Source organism: Mugil cephalus, chromosome 2 (genome assembly GCF_022458985.1).
Source record: "Mugil cephalus isolate CIBA_MC_2020 chromosome 2, CIBA_Mcephalus_1.1, whole genome shotgun sequence".
NCBI lineage: Eukaryota > Metazoa > Chordata > Actinopteri > Mugiliformes > Mugilidae > Mugil > Mugil cephalus.
Window position 1 is genome coordinate 16,301,050 of NC_061771.1, and position 15,248 is coordinate 16,316,297.

Below are 15,248 nucleotides of genomic sequence, written 5' to 3' on the forward strand. Positions count from 1 at the left end.
ATGAGCCAAATCTGGAAAATCATTGTGGAGGAGATTGTGCCTCTGGGTAAAAAACAGGCATGTTCATTCATATTGTTCATTCGCGATGTGCTGCTGCGTTGTGTTTCGGTGGCATTTAGGCATCGTTCGCCTCAACAAGTAGCTTAAAGACGAGGGAATGTTTTTTCCTGTGTCTGTTGGAGAAAATATTTGAAACCAGCTGCCCCAGTTCTGAAAGCAACAATTTGGTCTGACTTCTCTACAGCGGAAGCCTTGAACACCATTCAGACGTCCCCCGAGGGAAAACACATTTCTACAAGCCGCCATGATGAATTCTACCTACTGCTCAGTTCAAATGCACGTTTTACAAGCCTGTTGTAGCCTGGCCGAGCTTTCAAAACCTAAGCTTTTACTGTGCTCATAAAAGAGACATTTTCTCACAGAGGTTTCTTTCAACAGACTTTGCAAAAAGCTTAAACAGAACACTGGGAACTGCTGTTATTACGATCTGGAGATAACTATTAGACATAACAAGCATCTGGTAAAATATATTATATTTTAAGGGGGTATAAGCTTTCGCTTGCTTGCTGTGGAGTGTGAGTAAATAAAGTTTGCCTCGCCAGTACGGGACTGTAGACATAAAAAAAAACTGAGCTTGACAATTCAATTTAGGTTTGGGGAAAAATCACACACAAATAAATCCTCACTCCAGGTCCACTTACTCACACACAAAGACAGTTTAGCACCATATTGCTCCAAGAGTCAGAAATATGCAGATAGATCTTTTACTATAATATATAATATCAACACATATCAAGATATAGTGAACTTACTAAGGAATGTATTGAGAGTTTATATGCTGAGCGCAGCCTGTGCAGGGAGTGTCTGTGTAATCTAGGCCCTAAAACATCAGACAAATTATGAAGAAAAAAAAAAACAACGATGCAATACAACAATTTTGTTCATTCATTTAAAGGGAAAGGCAAATGCTACAAATAAATCTTTAATCTTTTAAAATTTAGCATATTGTTTAATGGTATCATATGGCTCACTCCGGTTATCACAACCTCAGCAGAGCTGCTCACTTTTTATTGCCATTAAAAAAAAAAAAACTGAAGAGAAATCAATAAAATATGATAATAAAACGACAATATTAGAGCAATAAAACATTGGTCCAGGATTTGCTTTGCATTGAGAACTGAGTGGGACGCCAGTACATAAGATAAAAGTAGTGCGCCGCTCGGGTTCTTCACATCGGCTCCAGGAAATCAGGAAAAACAGGATTTTGTTTGTTTTCGACATTTCTTTTTTTTTTTTTTTTTCCCTACGCTGTGCATTGTCCAAAACTGCAAATTCAAGTACTTGACTAAATGGTGGTTTCATTGACTGTATTTAAAATAAATATAAAAAATTAAGATGGAAACCGTTACATGGCATCAGTTACAGAATTGGCTGCGGTAAAACGGATCGATTTTCCACTGAATTTCCAGTCATTCAGAAACAGAACAAAAACATAACAGCTTAGTGGAATGGCAAGAACACAGCTGGGACATCACGGTAGTGTCGATCAATTAGCTCACTCTCATTCATGCACCCGTACATTTCTCATTAAAGACTTATTCACCACAGCTGTCTCCGTATACAGTAGTTTAAATATTAAAAAAAAAAAAGAAGAAGAAGAAAAAAAAATCACCAAGCACAGAAAATGAATTCGGCGTTATCGTACAATCACACAGGATGTCTGCTCCTGCCCTGCAACAACTTTCAGACGACACACGCGGGCAACCACATCATTCAGTCAAGACGGGCACAAACATCCTCTTGTCTCTCGGCTACAAAGAGCTTAAAAAGATAAAAATTACGACAGGCTTGCATAGGTGTGAAAGCGTACAAAAGAAACGGGAGGAAAGGTCAAAAGGTGCAGAGTTTGTTTTTTTTGTTGTTTTTTTAAAGTGTATGTACACGAACAAAGAATATGTGCACCGTGCGTGTAGAGTTGACGAAACCACTGACTGGAAGAAAAAAAAATAAGCAAAATACCCAATCCAGATTTGAATCACCCCTGTGCAGTGAGTAAGTGGAGGCTCATTAGAGCAGAACAGGTGAGCCAGGATCTTACCAAAAAGAGCGGTGGCTTTCAAAATGGGGGGTTTAGTAAGTCTGTACAGTAATGCATGTGTCCTGTGAAGATGTGACGGTGACGGGAAAGTCCTAACGCGAGCTCTGAGAGGAGTTTTTGACGTTCTTAATCTCCAGCTCCAGCTGCTTGATGCGTACGTCCCTCTGGTTGAGGAGCTCCCTCAGCCGTCGGATTTCCTCCTGCTGCTTGTGGAACTTCATGCGCAGCTGTGGACAAACAAACGCACGTTACGGTGGAGCAAATCGTCACTTTCAGGGTACGGTCTGATGCTCTGATTTAAACATACTGTTCTAATGCTGCACCAGCCAAAACAGTCTGGATCAAAACAAGCTTTTAGTGGATAAAAAAAGCTGATGGGTTGTTGATCGCCTTCAGTTATTATCAGTGAAGAAGGAACATTCAGATAATTCACCTACATAAAAGTGGCGTGACCACACTATAATTACACTACAGAACCACCCAGACTACAGGAGCTCTGGGCTGCACCGTGTTTTAGAAACTGATCTTATTCTATCTCAATGTAAAATTGTATTCTGAAAAGTAAAAAAACAAGTGAACACATCACACTGGATTTTGTAGCCCTGAACTTTGCCTCTCAGGTCACATAAAATCAGCCTTAACAATCTAACCAGACAGGAACTTGTTTGGGTTGCCTGACTACACGGGACTCTAACAAAAGGTTCCTGAGACTAGAACTGTTTTTTTGGTAACTAGATACACTGATCAGCCTTAACATTATGACTAGCTTCCTAATATTGTGGGTCTTCTGAGGGTGTCCTGTGGTGTCTGGTAACAGGATGTTGTTAGTGGGGGCTTTTGGGTCTTATGGGTTGAGGGGAGAGGTCTCTATGGATCAGGCTTGCGCCAGTGCATCCCACAGATTCTTGATCAGTTTGGGATCTAGTGAATTCAGAGGCCAGGGCAACACCTTGTGCTGTTTTTCATGTTTTAAGAGTTGTATCCAGTTGTATCTGTGTCAGGCTGCATCGTGCTGAGTGAGTGAGGGCCATTGCTATGTGGTGGGGGTGCCTGGTCTGGTCTAGATGGGTGGTACAGTAACATCCACATTAATGCCAGGTCCTAAAGTTTCCCAGCTGCACATCGTTCATCACGAGATGGTCAGTGTTACTGACTGTCAGGGGTTTTAATGCTGTGGCTGATCGGTGTACATAGTTAAATCTAAACGTGTAAATAATTAGCACTTGACATTGTTCCGTGTCTTTCCGCATGAACTGATTAGAAAACACACGGTGACGCTACAGAGAAAGACACCAAAACAATTCAGGACCTCATTCTCTGTCCTGGGAGGAGAGCAAAGTGCGAGGTCTTCTCCGTTGCTCACGGGCGTCCGATTCCTGTCCCCCTCCGTGTGATCGCTGTCGTTTTTGACATCTTTGGTTTCCAGCTGGCCCTGAATGTAAGCGAGCTGCAGCATGCCCGGTCTGCTCTGAGACCTGCGACTGTCCAGAGTGCTCCCCAGCCCCTTTGTGTCTGAGAAGGACTCTGGCTCTTGACTCCCGGGCTTCAAAGACATCAGCAGTGGACCTAGAAGACAAAGGGAGCGTGGCCAGGGAAGAAAGAGATGAGCATCTTTGTCTGTATGTTTTATTCATCATCCACACTGAAGCGTCGCTTGCAAATTTGGAGGCGCGAAAGAGTGCGGCTGAAATGGCAGTGATAACCCTGAGCACCCTGAGTGTGTGATGTGATGTGATTAGGGCTGAAAAACTGTCCATCAATAACACACAAAATGGTTAAAATGAAAGACAATGGCTCCAGCACCTCTGCAACGTACACAATTATCTAACACACACACTATTTCTGACCTTTGTCGATGCCACTGAGCCACTGCTCTGCAGTCAAAGCAGGCCTGTTACTGGCCGTCATTGGATAGATGTCTTCTTGGTACGACTCCGACTGGAAACAGACGCACAGCACATTCAGCTTTGTAATGTATTCCCCCCGGACGTGTATCTTACACAGTGGTGTCCCTGTTGCCGTCGGTGCACTCTTACCCGGCGGGGTACGATCATAGAAAGAGGCTCGATGAGACTCTTGGTCGTCACTAGCTTGTAGAACCTGAAAACCTCACAGGAGCTCACATCCAGGCCTCTCTTTGGCATCACACCTGCAGGACGACGCACACAAGAGACGCACCGTGTCACAACTTCACACCCACTTCATCACGACTGTTCTGTGTTACTGCAGATACTGATTGTATTTTGTGGAGAGTTCGGTATAGTCACTGCAAACTGAAGAGTGATGATAATCTACAAGATTTAAAGGCACAAGCAACATATTCTTATATTCAATCAAATCGTCTTGTGTTAAGAACAAAAAAACTGCCAATGGTTTAAAAAAATCTAATAATATATAATAAAAAGTTTTGTCTCTGAAAAAAATATAAAATCTATGTCTTTGACACGAGGACTTGAAATTCCTTTTTTTGCAGCGCATGGCTTCACAAGAACGTATAATATATGCAATATGTATGTTTTTTTTGTTTTTTTTTTCACAAAAAATTAAAAATACTACATCAAATTCTACCACTTCACACGTAGAATGAACACAGGTGGTGCACAATAGAGCAATCAGCTTTGTCTGGTACTTTGTCCAGGCGTTCACTGGACAGTTTCTAAAGGTAAACAATCATATTATCGTATCCTAAAGTATCCTACTCACATGATTCTAATCCATTTAAAGACAACTGTCTGATACACTAAATGTCTGCTTGTTTTATTTTGAACCATTAGCACGGCTCACGTTCTACCTACTGACACTTGCTATAATCCTCTAATCCTTTTATCCCATTTGGCTTTTCACTTGTTTGTTCTTGTAATGGTCTCACATCCGAGTGTTGTTTCAATGGATATTCGAGACAATGAATGTATTTCTTTAACTCACCATTCAGTTCAAACATGATGCTAGATGTCCTAAACTAAATCGGTAGGTAGCGTACAGTCACCTTAAAGCACTGTCAGAAGTTTTATTCTTAGTCTTCGACCGTAGCAAGCAGATAAAACATGAGTTTATAAATCAAAGAGAAGGGTGCACGACTGACTGTGTGCAGCCTGTCGCTTCGCATGAGCTACAACATCCCCTAGATGCTAGCTGGTTTGGCTATTCAAATATGGCCGCCTTGTTTGCATGGCCCTTTGGTTACAGGTGCAAGCGAGGAGAGTGAGGAGGAGGAGGCAGGTGTAGTCTCCACACAGGGATCAGCAGCTACATGTTAAAGACACTCAACTATGGAAAGAGTTCAATTAAACTTTAGTTTAAAGCCGTCTGCGTACTCTTACCCATTCCTTTCTGAGGTGAAAGTGAGCGGTACTCTGTTAAGTAGTGGAGGTACGGTTTTTCGGAGCTGATCTCATAGTACCTGATATTTCCGTCACCCTAAAAAAATTAAAAAAAATAAAAATAAAAAAGTGTTTGTGACAATCATAACAACAGTGTATTGTTCTTTATTTATGACCACAATTTGAGAGGACTTCCAGGTCCCACCTTTCCAGCAAGGTAGAGCATGTGAGTGTCGGGGTCGTAGAAAGGAAAGATGACGCCTGAAGAACCGTCCAGGTTCTCCTCCAGCAAAGGCACAGACAGATCATCCTGCAAACACACAAGCACCCAAATAAAGCTTTTATTTAAAAAAAAAAAAAAAGCCACCAGTGATGAGTATAACACACAAAATTATCCCCCCTGCTATCACAACACTATCATTCAAATCCGCTGCTACATAAGAAGCACTCTCCAAGCGCTGAATTAAAAACAGAGAGTGCTCAATCCCTAATCCGTGCTTTGCCTTAATCCTCAGCGCACGATTCCCTCTCACACATCAGCATCCGGCCTGCACGCGTTGACAATTACTTTGAACTAACAGGTGTGTTCACAGCACCAGCTGATGACAGAATCACAAGAAGAGCAAGTTTGAATGTAGTTTAACACCGAGAGAGAGAGATTTAATTGAGCTGTAGTCAGCTGAATACACAATGATGCCTATCAGCCACTAGATGGCAGAGTTGTGTTTGACACAAGGGCTCCACACAACTGGAGAGTGTTGAGAGAAATTATTCCATTAGAAAAAGAAAACTTCTGAATTCAGAAGAAAGCACAAAAGTGTCATAACATCACTGTAAACAACAACCATTTATATGATTATGAAGTGTTTTTAATTCATCTATATACAGACTCACGTTTTGCAGATGAACCCTTGAACTTGTAACATATTTAGCATTAAATGGTCATTCTTCTAGTGCATATAAGACATAAGAACTTGCACTAGTCTTTTTTTTTTTTTTTGCATAGCATCTGGAAAAAAAGACATTGTCCCAGAAGTTTTCTTGCAGTGCTCTCGGTGTTTGTGCGGCGGCTCCTTACCTGATCCCACAGAGCTATCTGTCGATCATTCCAGCGTGAGGTGCCTGACGTGAGAAGCATCTTCATGTTCCCCAGGATCATCACCTTACTGGCTTTGTGCGTCTTACAGTTGGCTTCCTGAAAAAAAAAGACCATTAATCAAGCCATTATGAACATTTATGTACATTATATATGGATGCTTAAGATAGCACTGTGCTTTAATGTGTCTCTTAAGTCTCTAGGAAGTCTCTGGTCTGGCAGGCAGTGGAGGATGTTAAGAGTGTGTGCGTCGCTGGCCGGTGACCCAGAGGTCTGTGGAGCTATGCCGCGGGCCAAGCCAGGCTTTAGGTGTCAGATTTGGCTGTGTGGTGCTGGATGAGTGCCTGGCTGTCCGGGCTGGGAAGGAGAAAAGGAGCCGGGAACTCCCACTTAGGTAACATTGGCTGCGATGCAGCGGAACTAAGAACTAAGGCACATGCATTAATTCATTTTTTTTGTGTGTGTGTGTTGCTGCTATAGTTTTTATCTTTATGGTGCTATAGCTTTTCATTTTATTGCGGCTCAAACAGAGAGCTGCTGAACTGTACATCATTGTTTTTTTTACCAGACAATGATAATAAAAAAACTTCTGCTGTCTTAATGATTTACTCTTCAAAAGCGCCGTGTTTAGTTAGTTTAAACTGTTTATACATTGATGTTATTTTACTGTCGCTTTCCTTCTTCAAAGAGATGCCGTCCAATGACAATGTATGTATCAAGTAAGTCACTACCTGGAAAGAACTCCTCTGATATAATGCAAATCCCTAAAATCAGGTCAAAGACACTCGTCCAACTACAGATTCCTATTTGACTCATCAAATAAGAGTTTTAAGGTCTAAAACAAAACTTTAAAACATAGTTCTAGCTACAGTAACACAACTTCAAAACAAGAAGACTTTTTCTAACCTTAAACTATGTCTTTACCATACAATTTAAAGTGTTTCGATTAGGTTTAGTTGTTTTAGCCTCCATATTACAATAAGAGTTAAACACACACACACAGCAGTACCTGCAGCAGGTTTCCTGAGCGCGGCTCCATCAGTCGGACCTTCCTGTCCTTGCAGGTGGTGGCGAAGACGCTGCCATCTGTGTTGAAAGACATGGACAGGACCACGTCTGTGTGGTGCCTGATGGTCCGCACTGGATTCTTTATCACCTGCTCTGGACAGTCCAGGTTCCAGATCATTACCTGGAGGTAGAGAGGCACACACAGGACTCGTTATAAACCTCTGAAACATGAACTTTGATAAAAGTGAAATGTTGCTACTGAGGAGAGGGGGCTCACTGCTGTTTGTGTGTGTCTGTGTGTGTGAATAGGTGGGTTACATGCAGATTTGAACAAATATCAAATGTAACATAAGCATTAAAAGCTGAAGTGTACCACAAGCAAACTATTTTCTAAAAAGGATTCTTCATTCACATCCTAACGAAGAGGGTTTCAAGCTGTTAAAATAAGCCAGGCACAATGAAGGGCTGAAAAGTGTGTTATCATGAATAGTTGTACAAATGGGACTAACGGTACATACTTTCCTTATCTCGAAGGAATTCATGCTGTTGCACTCAGTAGTGTACCAAAAGAGACAGAAGTAATTTGAGCCAGAGATAATTTTTAACCCTGTTTACTTTCCCATCCTGGAAAAAAGGGCTAATCTAACAGAAAATACATATTATATATATATATGTTAATATAGTCAATAGGTGGAAGAAGACAAGACACTACGTGTTGCTCTGGACTTGGGCGTCACAGCCTCCTCTCACCTCCACAGCCCTGGCCAATCACTTCATGAAGTCAACGTGCTGTTGGACCTCCAGATTCATAAACAGCAGCTTTAGATAAAGGATCCAGACTACATTTTTCCTGTTATATATGATGTATGGTGTGAGGGCCTGTACATTGCTGCTGTAACTGTTAAATTTCCCAGTTTGGGATGAATAAAGCATCTATCTATCGATCTACATATGTTTCAGGAGTTTCAGCTGCAGTTGAACGACCCAAAGCTGCTGATCCACCGGGGTTTGAGAGTGGACACTAATTGGACTTAGTACTCCAAACTGAGACACTGAGTCCTCATATTGCTGCGTACAACACTTGAATTCTTTAGGGCTGTAACACACCAAGCCAACAGTCGGCTGGTTTCTGGTGTCGAGCCATCGGTGAGCGTACGTGGCCCCATTTAGATGTGTTCTGCACCGTTGGCGCTAGTTGGGCAACCTCCGCTGCCATCGACAATCTAGTGTCAATAGTTGTCAACAAAGACAACTAGGTGCTGAAAACGCAACAAAAACTCAGCACGTTTACATGCACGTGAAAAACAAATTACTGCCTTAATCAGACTTTAACTGGACAACTTAAATGCATGTGAACACGTTCTCCTTTATCTGATTAAGGCACCCAGATAATGTGACTGGAAATCAACTTTCTCTGGCATGTTTATGCTTAATCAGACTTTTAACTGGATAACGCGTGTGCGCATGCGCCATAACCAAGAAATCCAAGAAAGTCGGTCAGAGAAGAAGAAGATAAACAGTGCAAGTAGAAGAAGCTCATAATAAGTAGTGCGCACATTACGTACAAGATTAAAAAAGCTGTACTATTATCCATCTGTTTGTTGATTGAAATGCCGCTCTGCCTCATGAAGGAGAAGGACATGTCCCTGTCAGTTATTCGACTTTCTCCGCTGCATGTAAACTGGGACAAGGACTGTCGTCCTTGTAGAAGGAATTTCGAGCATTGCTCAATTAAGACTTGTTTATGGGAGGGATCACTCTGATTGGTTGTTCAGTACACGAGATAAAACCAAACAGCAAAGTTCAAAGGGCGTACAGTAGGCTTTGTCCGTTCCACATATTTATGTAGCGTTCAGTGAATAAATATTTTCACAACAACACTATCATCTATCAGCATGATTCATGACTTGTAGCTTCCCTGCCTTCCAGCTAACAGTAGCTTCAGTACAGACAGCTGCCAGCTGCTGGTATGAAAGGTTAGTTCCTTCCACGCTGACCTGTGTGTGCCAGCGGGGTGTTAGCTCTAGTCTTTGCAGTTTATTAAAGTGTAACTTTTTGGCCCAGACACAGGCGATGTGAGGGGATGTCACAGTCGCCGACGTTGCCGTAAATCTTTGAAGCAGGTTTGATGGGTTCATACCTTTACAGATCAAAGCAGCAACAATCATAGTCCTATCTGTGTGTATAGCTCGGCTGTGTTTGGTTGCCTAGGAATACGTAGCTTACAGCAGGTCACAGTTCGGCTCTTGTTACCGTACGGTCATTTAGTCATAAAACTCTCCAAGCTTGTGTTGAAAGTAGTGTGTTAGGTGTGTGTGTGCGTGTTACCTGGTAGTCGTAGGCCGTACTGAAGAGGATGTTATTAGCAGTTGGGTGCCACTCAATGAGGCCCACTCTGCGGCTGTGACCCTGGAGCTCCTTCCACGGTACTGTCAGGTTTTTCAGTACACCATGAGGAGGGATTTCCCACACTTTCACCTGCAGACACACACGCACAGCACGAAAATGAGAAAATGTTTGAAAAACAGCCAGCACACTTGAATATGGAAATCAGAGGATTAAACCCCAGGACACATTTTGTAAAGAGGAAGCCAAACTCTTCCTTCGTTTTTGTGTCTCCGGGCGTTTGTTCTGAGCCTATCTGCCAGGTCAGAGCTGAGGAATGTTTGGAATGACTTGTAGTTCGTCTTGAAGGCTAAACAGCGAGCCAATAAAATGATCTCCCTGCTGCAACACGCTCATATTCCATGAGAAGTAATGACACGTCAGTAAAACCATTTCGAAAATGTGCTATGTGCAATTGTACACAAACCGTGGTGTCCTCGGAGCAGGAGGCGATGCAGAAGTCGTTGAACGGATTCCATTTGATGTCTAGCACGTTCCCCCTGTGGCCCGACACTCGAGGGTGAAGAGGGTCAATCTTACCCGTCTGATGGAAGAATACACAAAATTATAACACAAAACATATTAAATAGTCCCAACATCTGTTACGACGTCGATCATATGGACTTCTCTTATGAACATGGTAAACATGACCACATTTACTACAAATGATTCCTTTTCTCCACTCATATGGATATAACCCTATTTATGGTCAAATTTAATAAAACAGCAACATGATTTAATATGGCAAGATCAACAGCTTCCTGCAAGGTATAGACTTTTCATTAATTCAGTACAAACAAAGCTTTCATCGATCTTCTTTCACTTTAAACCGAGTGTCAAACTTAATCGAACTGGGATGTCTACCAAGCTTAAAACGTGTGACAGTCCCGGCCAAAAGCTGCATAATAACATCCCGCAAAGTGGCACCAAACCAATAGACAGTACACGCTGGGGAAAGGAACGAAAAACAAGAATGTATTTGAAACATCCAAAATAAATACTAAATTTGAAGAAGTGCTGCTGGCTGCCCTCTGCGCGCCCTTTATTTTCGTATCGTTAAAATCACAGAAGGCGACTGATGTCCCAACTCAAGCAGGCACAGCTGTATTTATGAGCGGTGTATGTGGAGCAGTCTGCGCGCTCAGGCTGCAGTTTGACATTGGTTTTACTGGTCTATAAACTGATAGCAGTCCTAAAAGGTGTTTTTTTCTTCACCACATGCATGCGGCTGAACTAAATTTATCTCTCCCACCACCTCCTGAGGGAAATATTCAAGTCAAGATGCTAAATGTTTGACAGCGTTCACTAGCGAGTTGTTTGACCATCGCTTTAGTGCAATTTCTGGTTGCTGCATGTGGAAACGGTATCAGACCAGAACAGTAAAGAAAAAAACAATCACCCACAACAGCGGTCTTCAACGTTTTTCAGGTCAAGGACCCCCACACTGATGGAAGCCTACCTACTGGATGTGTTTTATATGACTCGGCCTTATAAATATACATTATTATTATCATTTGGCATTGAAATATTAAGATACACCTGACATAAACATACAGATAATCTTCTGCCTCCATTTACCCATTTATTAAGTATGTTGGATTCATGTTAACATGTACTTAAAGAAATTTAAATTTGTGGACCCCCTGTTGAAGACCTCTGACCTAATAGACACTAAAAAAGCAGCAAATGAAAAGTAAAAACAAATAACTGATTTCATGTAGCTTGAAATATCTCAGCATTGTCAGACTCACAATGAGAAGAAGACAAATAAAATAAACGCAGCAGAAACAGATTGTTCTTTTTAGTTCAGTCACGGATTAGTAGGTGCATTCTGTTTGCCTTGGCTGAGCATCACTCCACAACTCACTTCTTTCTAACTCAACGCCACTAGATTTATTTATTTATTTTTCCACCTTGAGGCTTGTAGTCTTCAGCCACAACCACCGACGTCTCAAGTGACATCCCTTGAGGGCATTTATCAGACTTGACACGGCTGCTTCTTTGTAGAATTTTGTTCCACATCAACAGTAGCACCCTTTACACTTGATGAATACATAAAATATTGATTGGCACAACTTTAAACTCAGACAAGACAAGGAGCAAAGCAAAATCAGACCGTGCAGGTCGAGGCAGGCCTCCCATTAAGCAAGAAGTCCAGCCGTGCATGAAATTACCATCAAACTACTCAAACCAAGAGTGGAATTACACCGAGTGTTTATGACACATGTCCCTCGTATTCGAGTTACTTAAGATTTTCTGCCTCAACAAGAAGCTCCATTATGCTGTTTGCACAAACCGAACCTCCTTTCAACACACCTGCAGGCTACATTTATGTTCAGGTGAGGTGTGAAATACAACAGTGGAATGATGTAACCATTATCTCTGCTTCCCGTTACACAAACACATGGAAATAGGACTTAGAAGCGTTAACTACTTAACCTCATAGAACAAAAGCTTTACTGTTCACGCACGCAGAGGTGGGAGATGAAGGTGGTGGAGGAGGGAGCTCGGAAGTTTCACCTCCTCAAGACAGTGAACGGAGGGGAAGAGGGGGGGGGTCAGAGGATGAGTTATGTCATTCCTGAGCTCGTATGCAATTCATACCCTATGCCAGGAGGGTGGGGATAACTCAGACAGACAGAGAGGGTGAGGGGGGGAGTAGGGAGAGGTGTTTAGATTGATGAATTGCCCCAGACTGGAGATAAACAGCGAGACTGTAAATTCAACCAACACACAAGTGAGAACGTTCATTTGTGAGTTCAACTTTGTTATTGATAACACCAGTAGATGTGCTAACGCCCATAAATAATGTCTGGGGGAGCATTTGAAGGATCACGTTTAAGCCGAGGTTAGTGATGGAGATAAGACAGAGAGTAATGACGGGGGGTGGGTGGTAAAAACCACATGCAATGTTTTGGGTATGGTGAATAAGCTGTTGGGGGGATTCCTTGTGCTCAGAGGTTTTTTTTTTTTTGGCTGTGCTGGTGCCATGCTATTTATAATCTGAGAGCAGAGCTGTCTTTTCCAGGTGTGCTGCTTGTGCACACAGGAACAAAGACAAAACCACAAGGGACGCTGAACACGCAACTCTGAAAATCTTGCCTGTTTATGTTCAGTTTCTCATTTATCCTGTTGTAAACATGTTTTGTAATAAACCCAGAGCTTACAAATCATGGGCTCTCTTCTAATAAAACTAATGAAACCCTCTCTTTGAGCAGTCTTGATTCAAAGCATTAGGAGCAAATAAAAGATAAAACTCAAGTGAATTTTTGCGTTTGTGGTCAAAGGTTTGTGACAACAAAAATGGAAAGAAATGTCATCTCCCTTTCTCTAAAAGTCTGTCTGCAAACTCACTACAGTCCACAGATACTCACATGATGGACAGAGAGCACCAGGAAGGCCCCACCCCCGGCACACTCGGTGATGACGGCCAGGAACCGTGGGTTGGCGGCACAGAAGTTGTTGTCCTGGACGCTGCGTGTGATTGGCACGCCATCATAGCAGCTCTCCTTGGTGGCGGCCTTACCAAACACGTGGCGGAACTTGGAGCTGCGGTACTGAGGACGCCATGTCATCTGAGAGGAGAGGGAGGAAGGAAGGGGGGGAAGAGAGAGGTCAGTCAAGGAGAGTCATCCATCTTGCACAGTTATGGTGACTGAGCTTTTTATAGGTATTACTGCTACTCCCGCTTTCTCATGAACAAAAGGGAGCACTGTAGGTGACGTTCTCCCACCAAAACCAAAGCAGGCGTTGTGAAAGGAGAATTGTTTTAAAGTCTATTATTGCGACTGCATGTCTGAAAAGACCATAAATCTGTTTGTATTGTTTGTATTGTATAGGTGTTACACCACGTCAAATTAAATCAAAGGACAACACAAAACCAAATGTGTATATAGAAACTGAGAGTTCAATAAGCAAAGAAGTGAACTGAATTACATGAACACATTAGATTTCAATATGTGTGCACGTGAAATGTTTTTTTTAGCATTTTGCATCATTTTAGCAAGTGTACCATGCAATGTGGGTTAAAATGGGGGAATTACATAAAGCAAGGGTCTGGCCAGCTGGGAACCCAACCAGGCAATAAGCTCCTGAGGGCATTTTAGCCAATATACTGTATGCTCTGGGTTACACCATCCAATAAAATGCTTGATTAAGTAGTAAATCATTTTACTTTCCATCTTTTTCCCTCCAAAAATGTGAAATCAATTTAAGGTATTAAAAATGTTTCTCTGATGTTTACATGACTTGTTACATTCCTGGCAACTACAGTAAAAAAAGAAACATCATCACACAAACAAATAATGTTTAATAAATTATAAAAAGAACTTGGAAGTGCTGCTGCACTCTGCAAATAAACTGCACTGTATGATGGACAGTGTTATTTTCCAGTATGTCTGCCACCAGTCAGTAGTATAAGTATGAATAAAGTGGCGTTCCACAGGGTAGTATTTTAGTCCCACTTCTATTCCTATTATTTGATTGTTTTTATATCATTCTGCTTTTGTTGTGTCCCAGTGAATGTAGTAAAACAATTACAGAGTATAAAATCTGTCAGCGCCTGGTAGACACACACCAAATCTATGAGGAAAGTTCAGTTCATTGTTTGGGTCCAGCGTTAAAGTTTAGTAACATGTGTGTTGTGTATAAAGCACTGCAGCAAGCATTCAAGCATGTATTTTACATGGTTGCCTCCTACGGCTGCATCCAAGAGATAATATTGACATATCTAAAAATAAATCCATAAGCACCAGCTTAAGCAGCATCTTCAAATCCATGCTAAGCGTTCACTTTGGAATTAAATGTATTGGAGCAGAGACAAAAACATATCATGGCCACTTTCTGACCCTGTCATGGTTTTGATTTAATTTTTTAAGGACATTAGTACAGAATAATGATTGTAGTCATATCAGGTTAATCTAAACATTTCTCAAAATAATCAGACAAACATTCAGTTCATGGAGTATTAACAGGATGTCTGAGATCAGTTTGTTTATCGTAACTCTTGATTCATGCTCCATATGTGTTGTAAATTACTATCTATAGTCATAATTATGTAAGTGATAATAACCGATGGCTTCCATTAATAAGTATCATTATTATTTGTCATTTCAGTGTCTCAGGTTTTAATGATTCTTAACCTACAAAGATGTTGCATGAGAAATGTTGTTTTCAGGACATTCTGCAAACAAAATCAATCTCTCAAATTAGTATACTAGACTTGATGTAAAAATCTCGAGTCTCTTTTTAGCCGCTTCCCTTGAGCCAGTCGATGCATATGTCATTATTGTAAGAGATAAGTGGCTCTGGTCCACAGGGATGACGGCTGGCCAGCCAGCAT

At 41.7% G+C, this 15,248-nt stretch overlaps 1 protein-coding gene across 3 annotated transcripts in view; it reads right to left on the reverse strand.

Annotated features, from left to right (window-relative positions):
- Positions 1–748: 748 nt before the first annotated feature.
- Positions 749–15,248, reverse strand: part of coro2aa (coronin 2Aa) — a 37,567-nt gene continuing 23,067 nt past the window's right edge. For all 3 annotated transcript variants that reach the window (XM_047576248.1, XM_047576267.1, XM_047576258.1), the window contains 11 exons: positions 13,282–13,482; positions 10,335–10,451; positions 9,851–10,000; positions 7,524–7,703; positions 6,497–6,613; positions 5,624–5,728; positions 5,419–5,515; positions 4,135–4,247; positions 3,946–4,036; positions 3,408–3,664; positions 749–2,325 (listed from right to left, as the gene is read on the reverse strand). In XM_047576248.1, the coding sequence (XP_047432204.1) occupies positions 2,191–2,325; positions 3,408–3,664; positions 3,946–4,036; positions 4,135–4,247; positions 5,419–5,515; positions 5,624–5,728; positions 6,497–6,613; positions 7,524–7,703; positions 9,851–10,000; positions 10,335–10,451; positions 13,282–13,482 (1,563 nt within the window). In that variant the 3' untranslated portion in view covers positions 749–2,190. The remainder of the gene's footprint in view (positions 2,326–3,407; positions 3,665–3,945; positions 4,037–4,134; positions 4,248–5,418; positions 5,516–5,623; positions 5,729–6,496; positions 6,614–7,523; positions 7,704–9,850; positions 10,001–10,334; positions 10,452–13,281; positions 13,483–15,248) is intronic.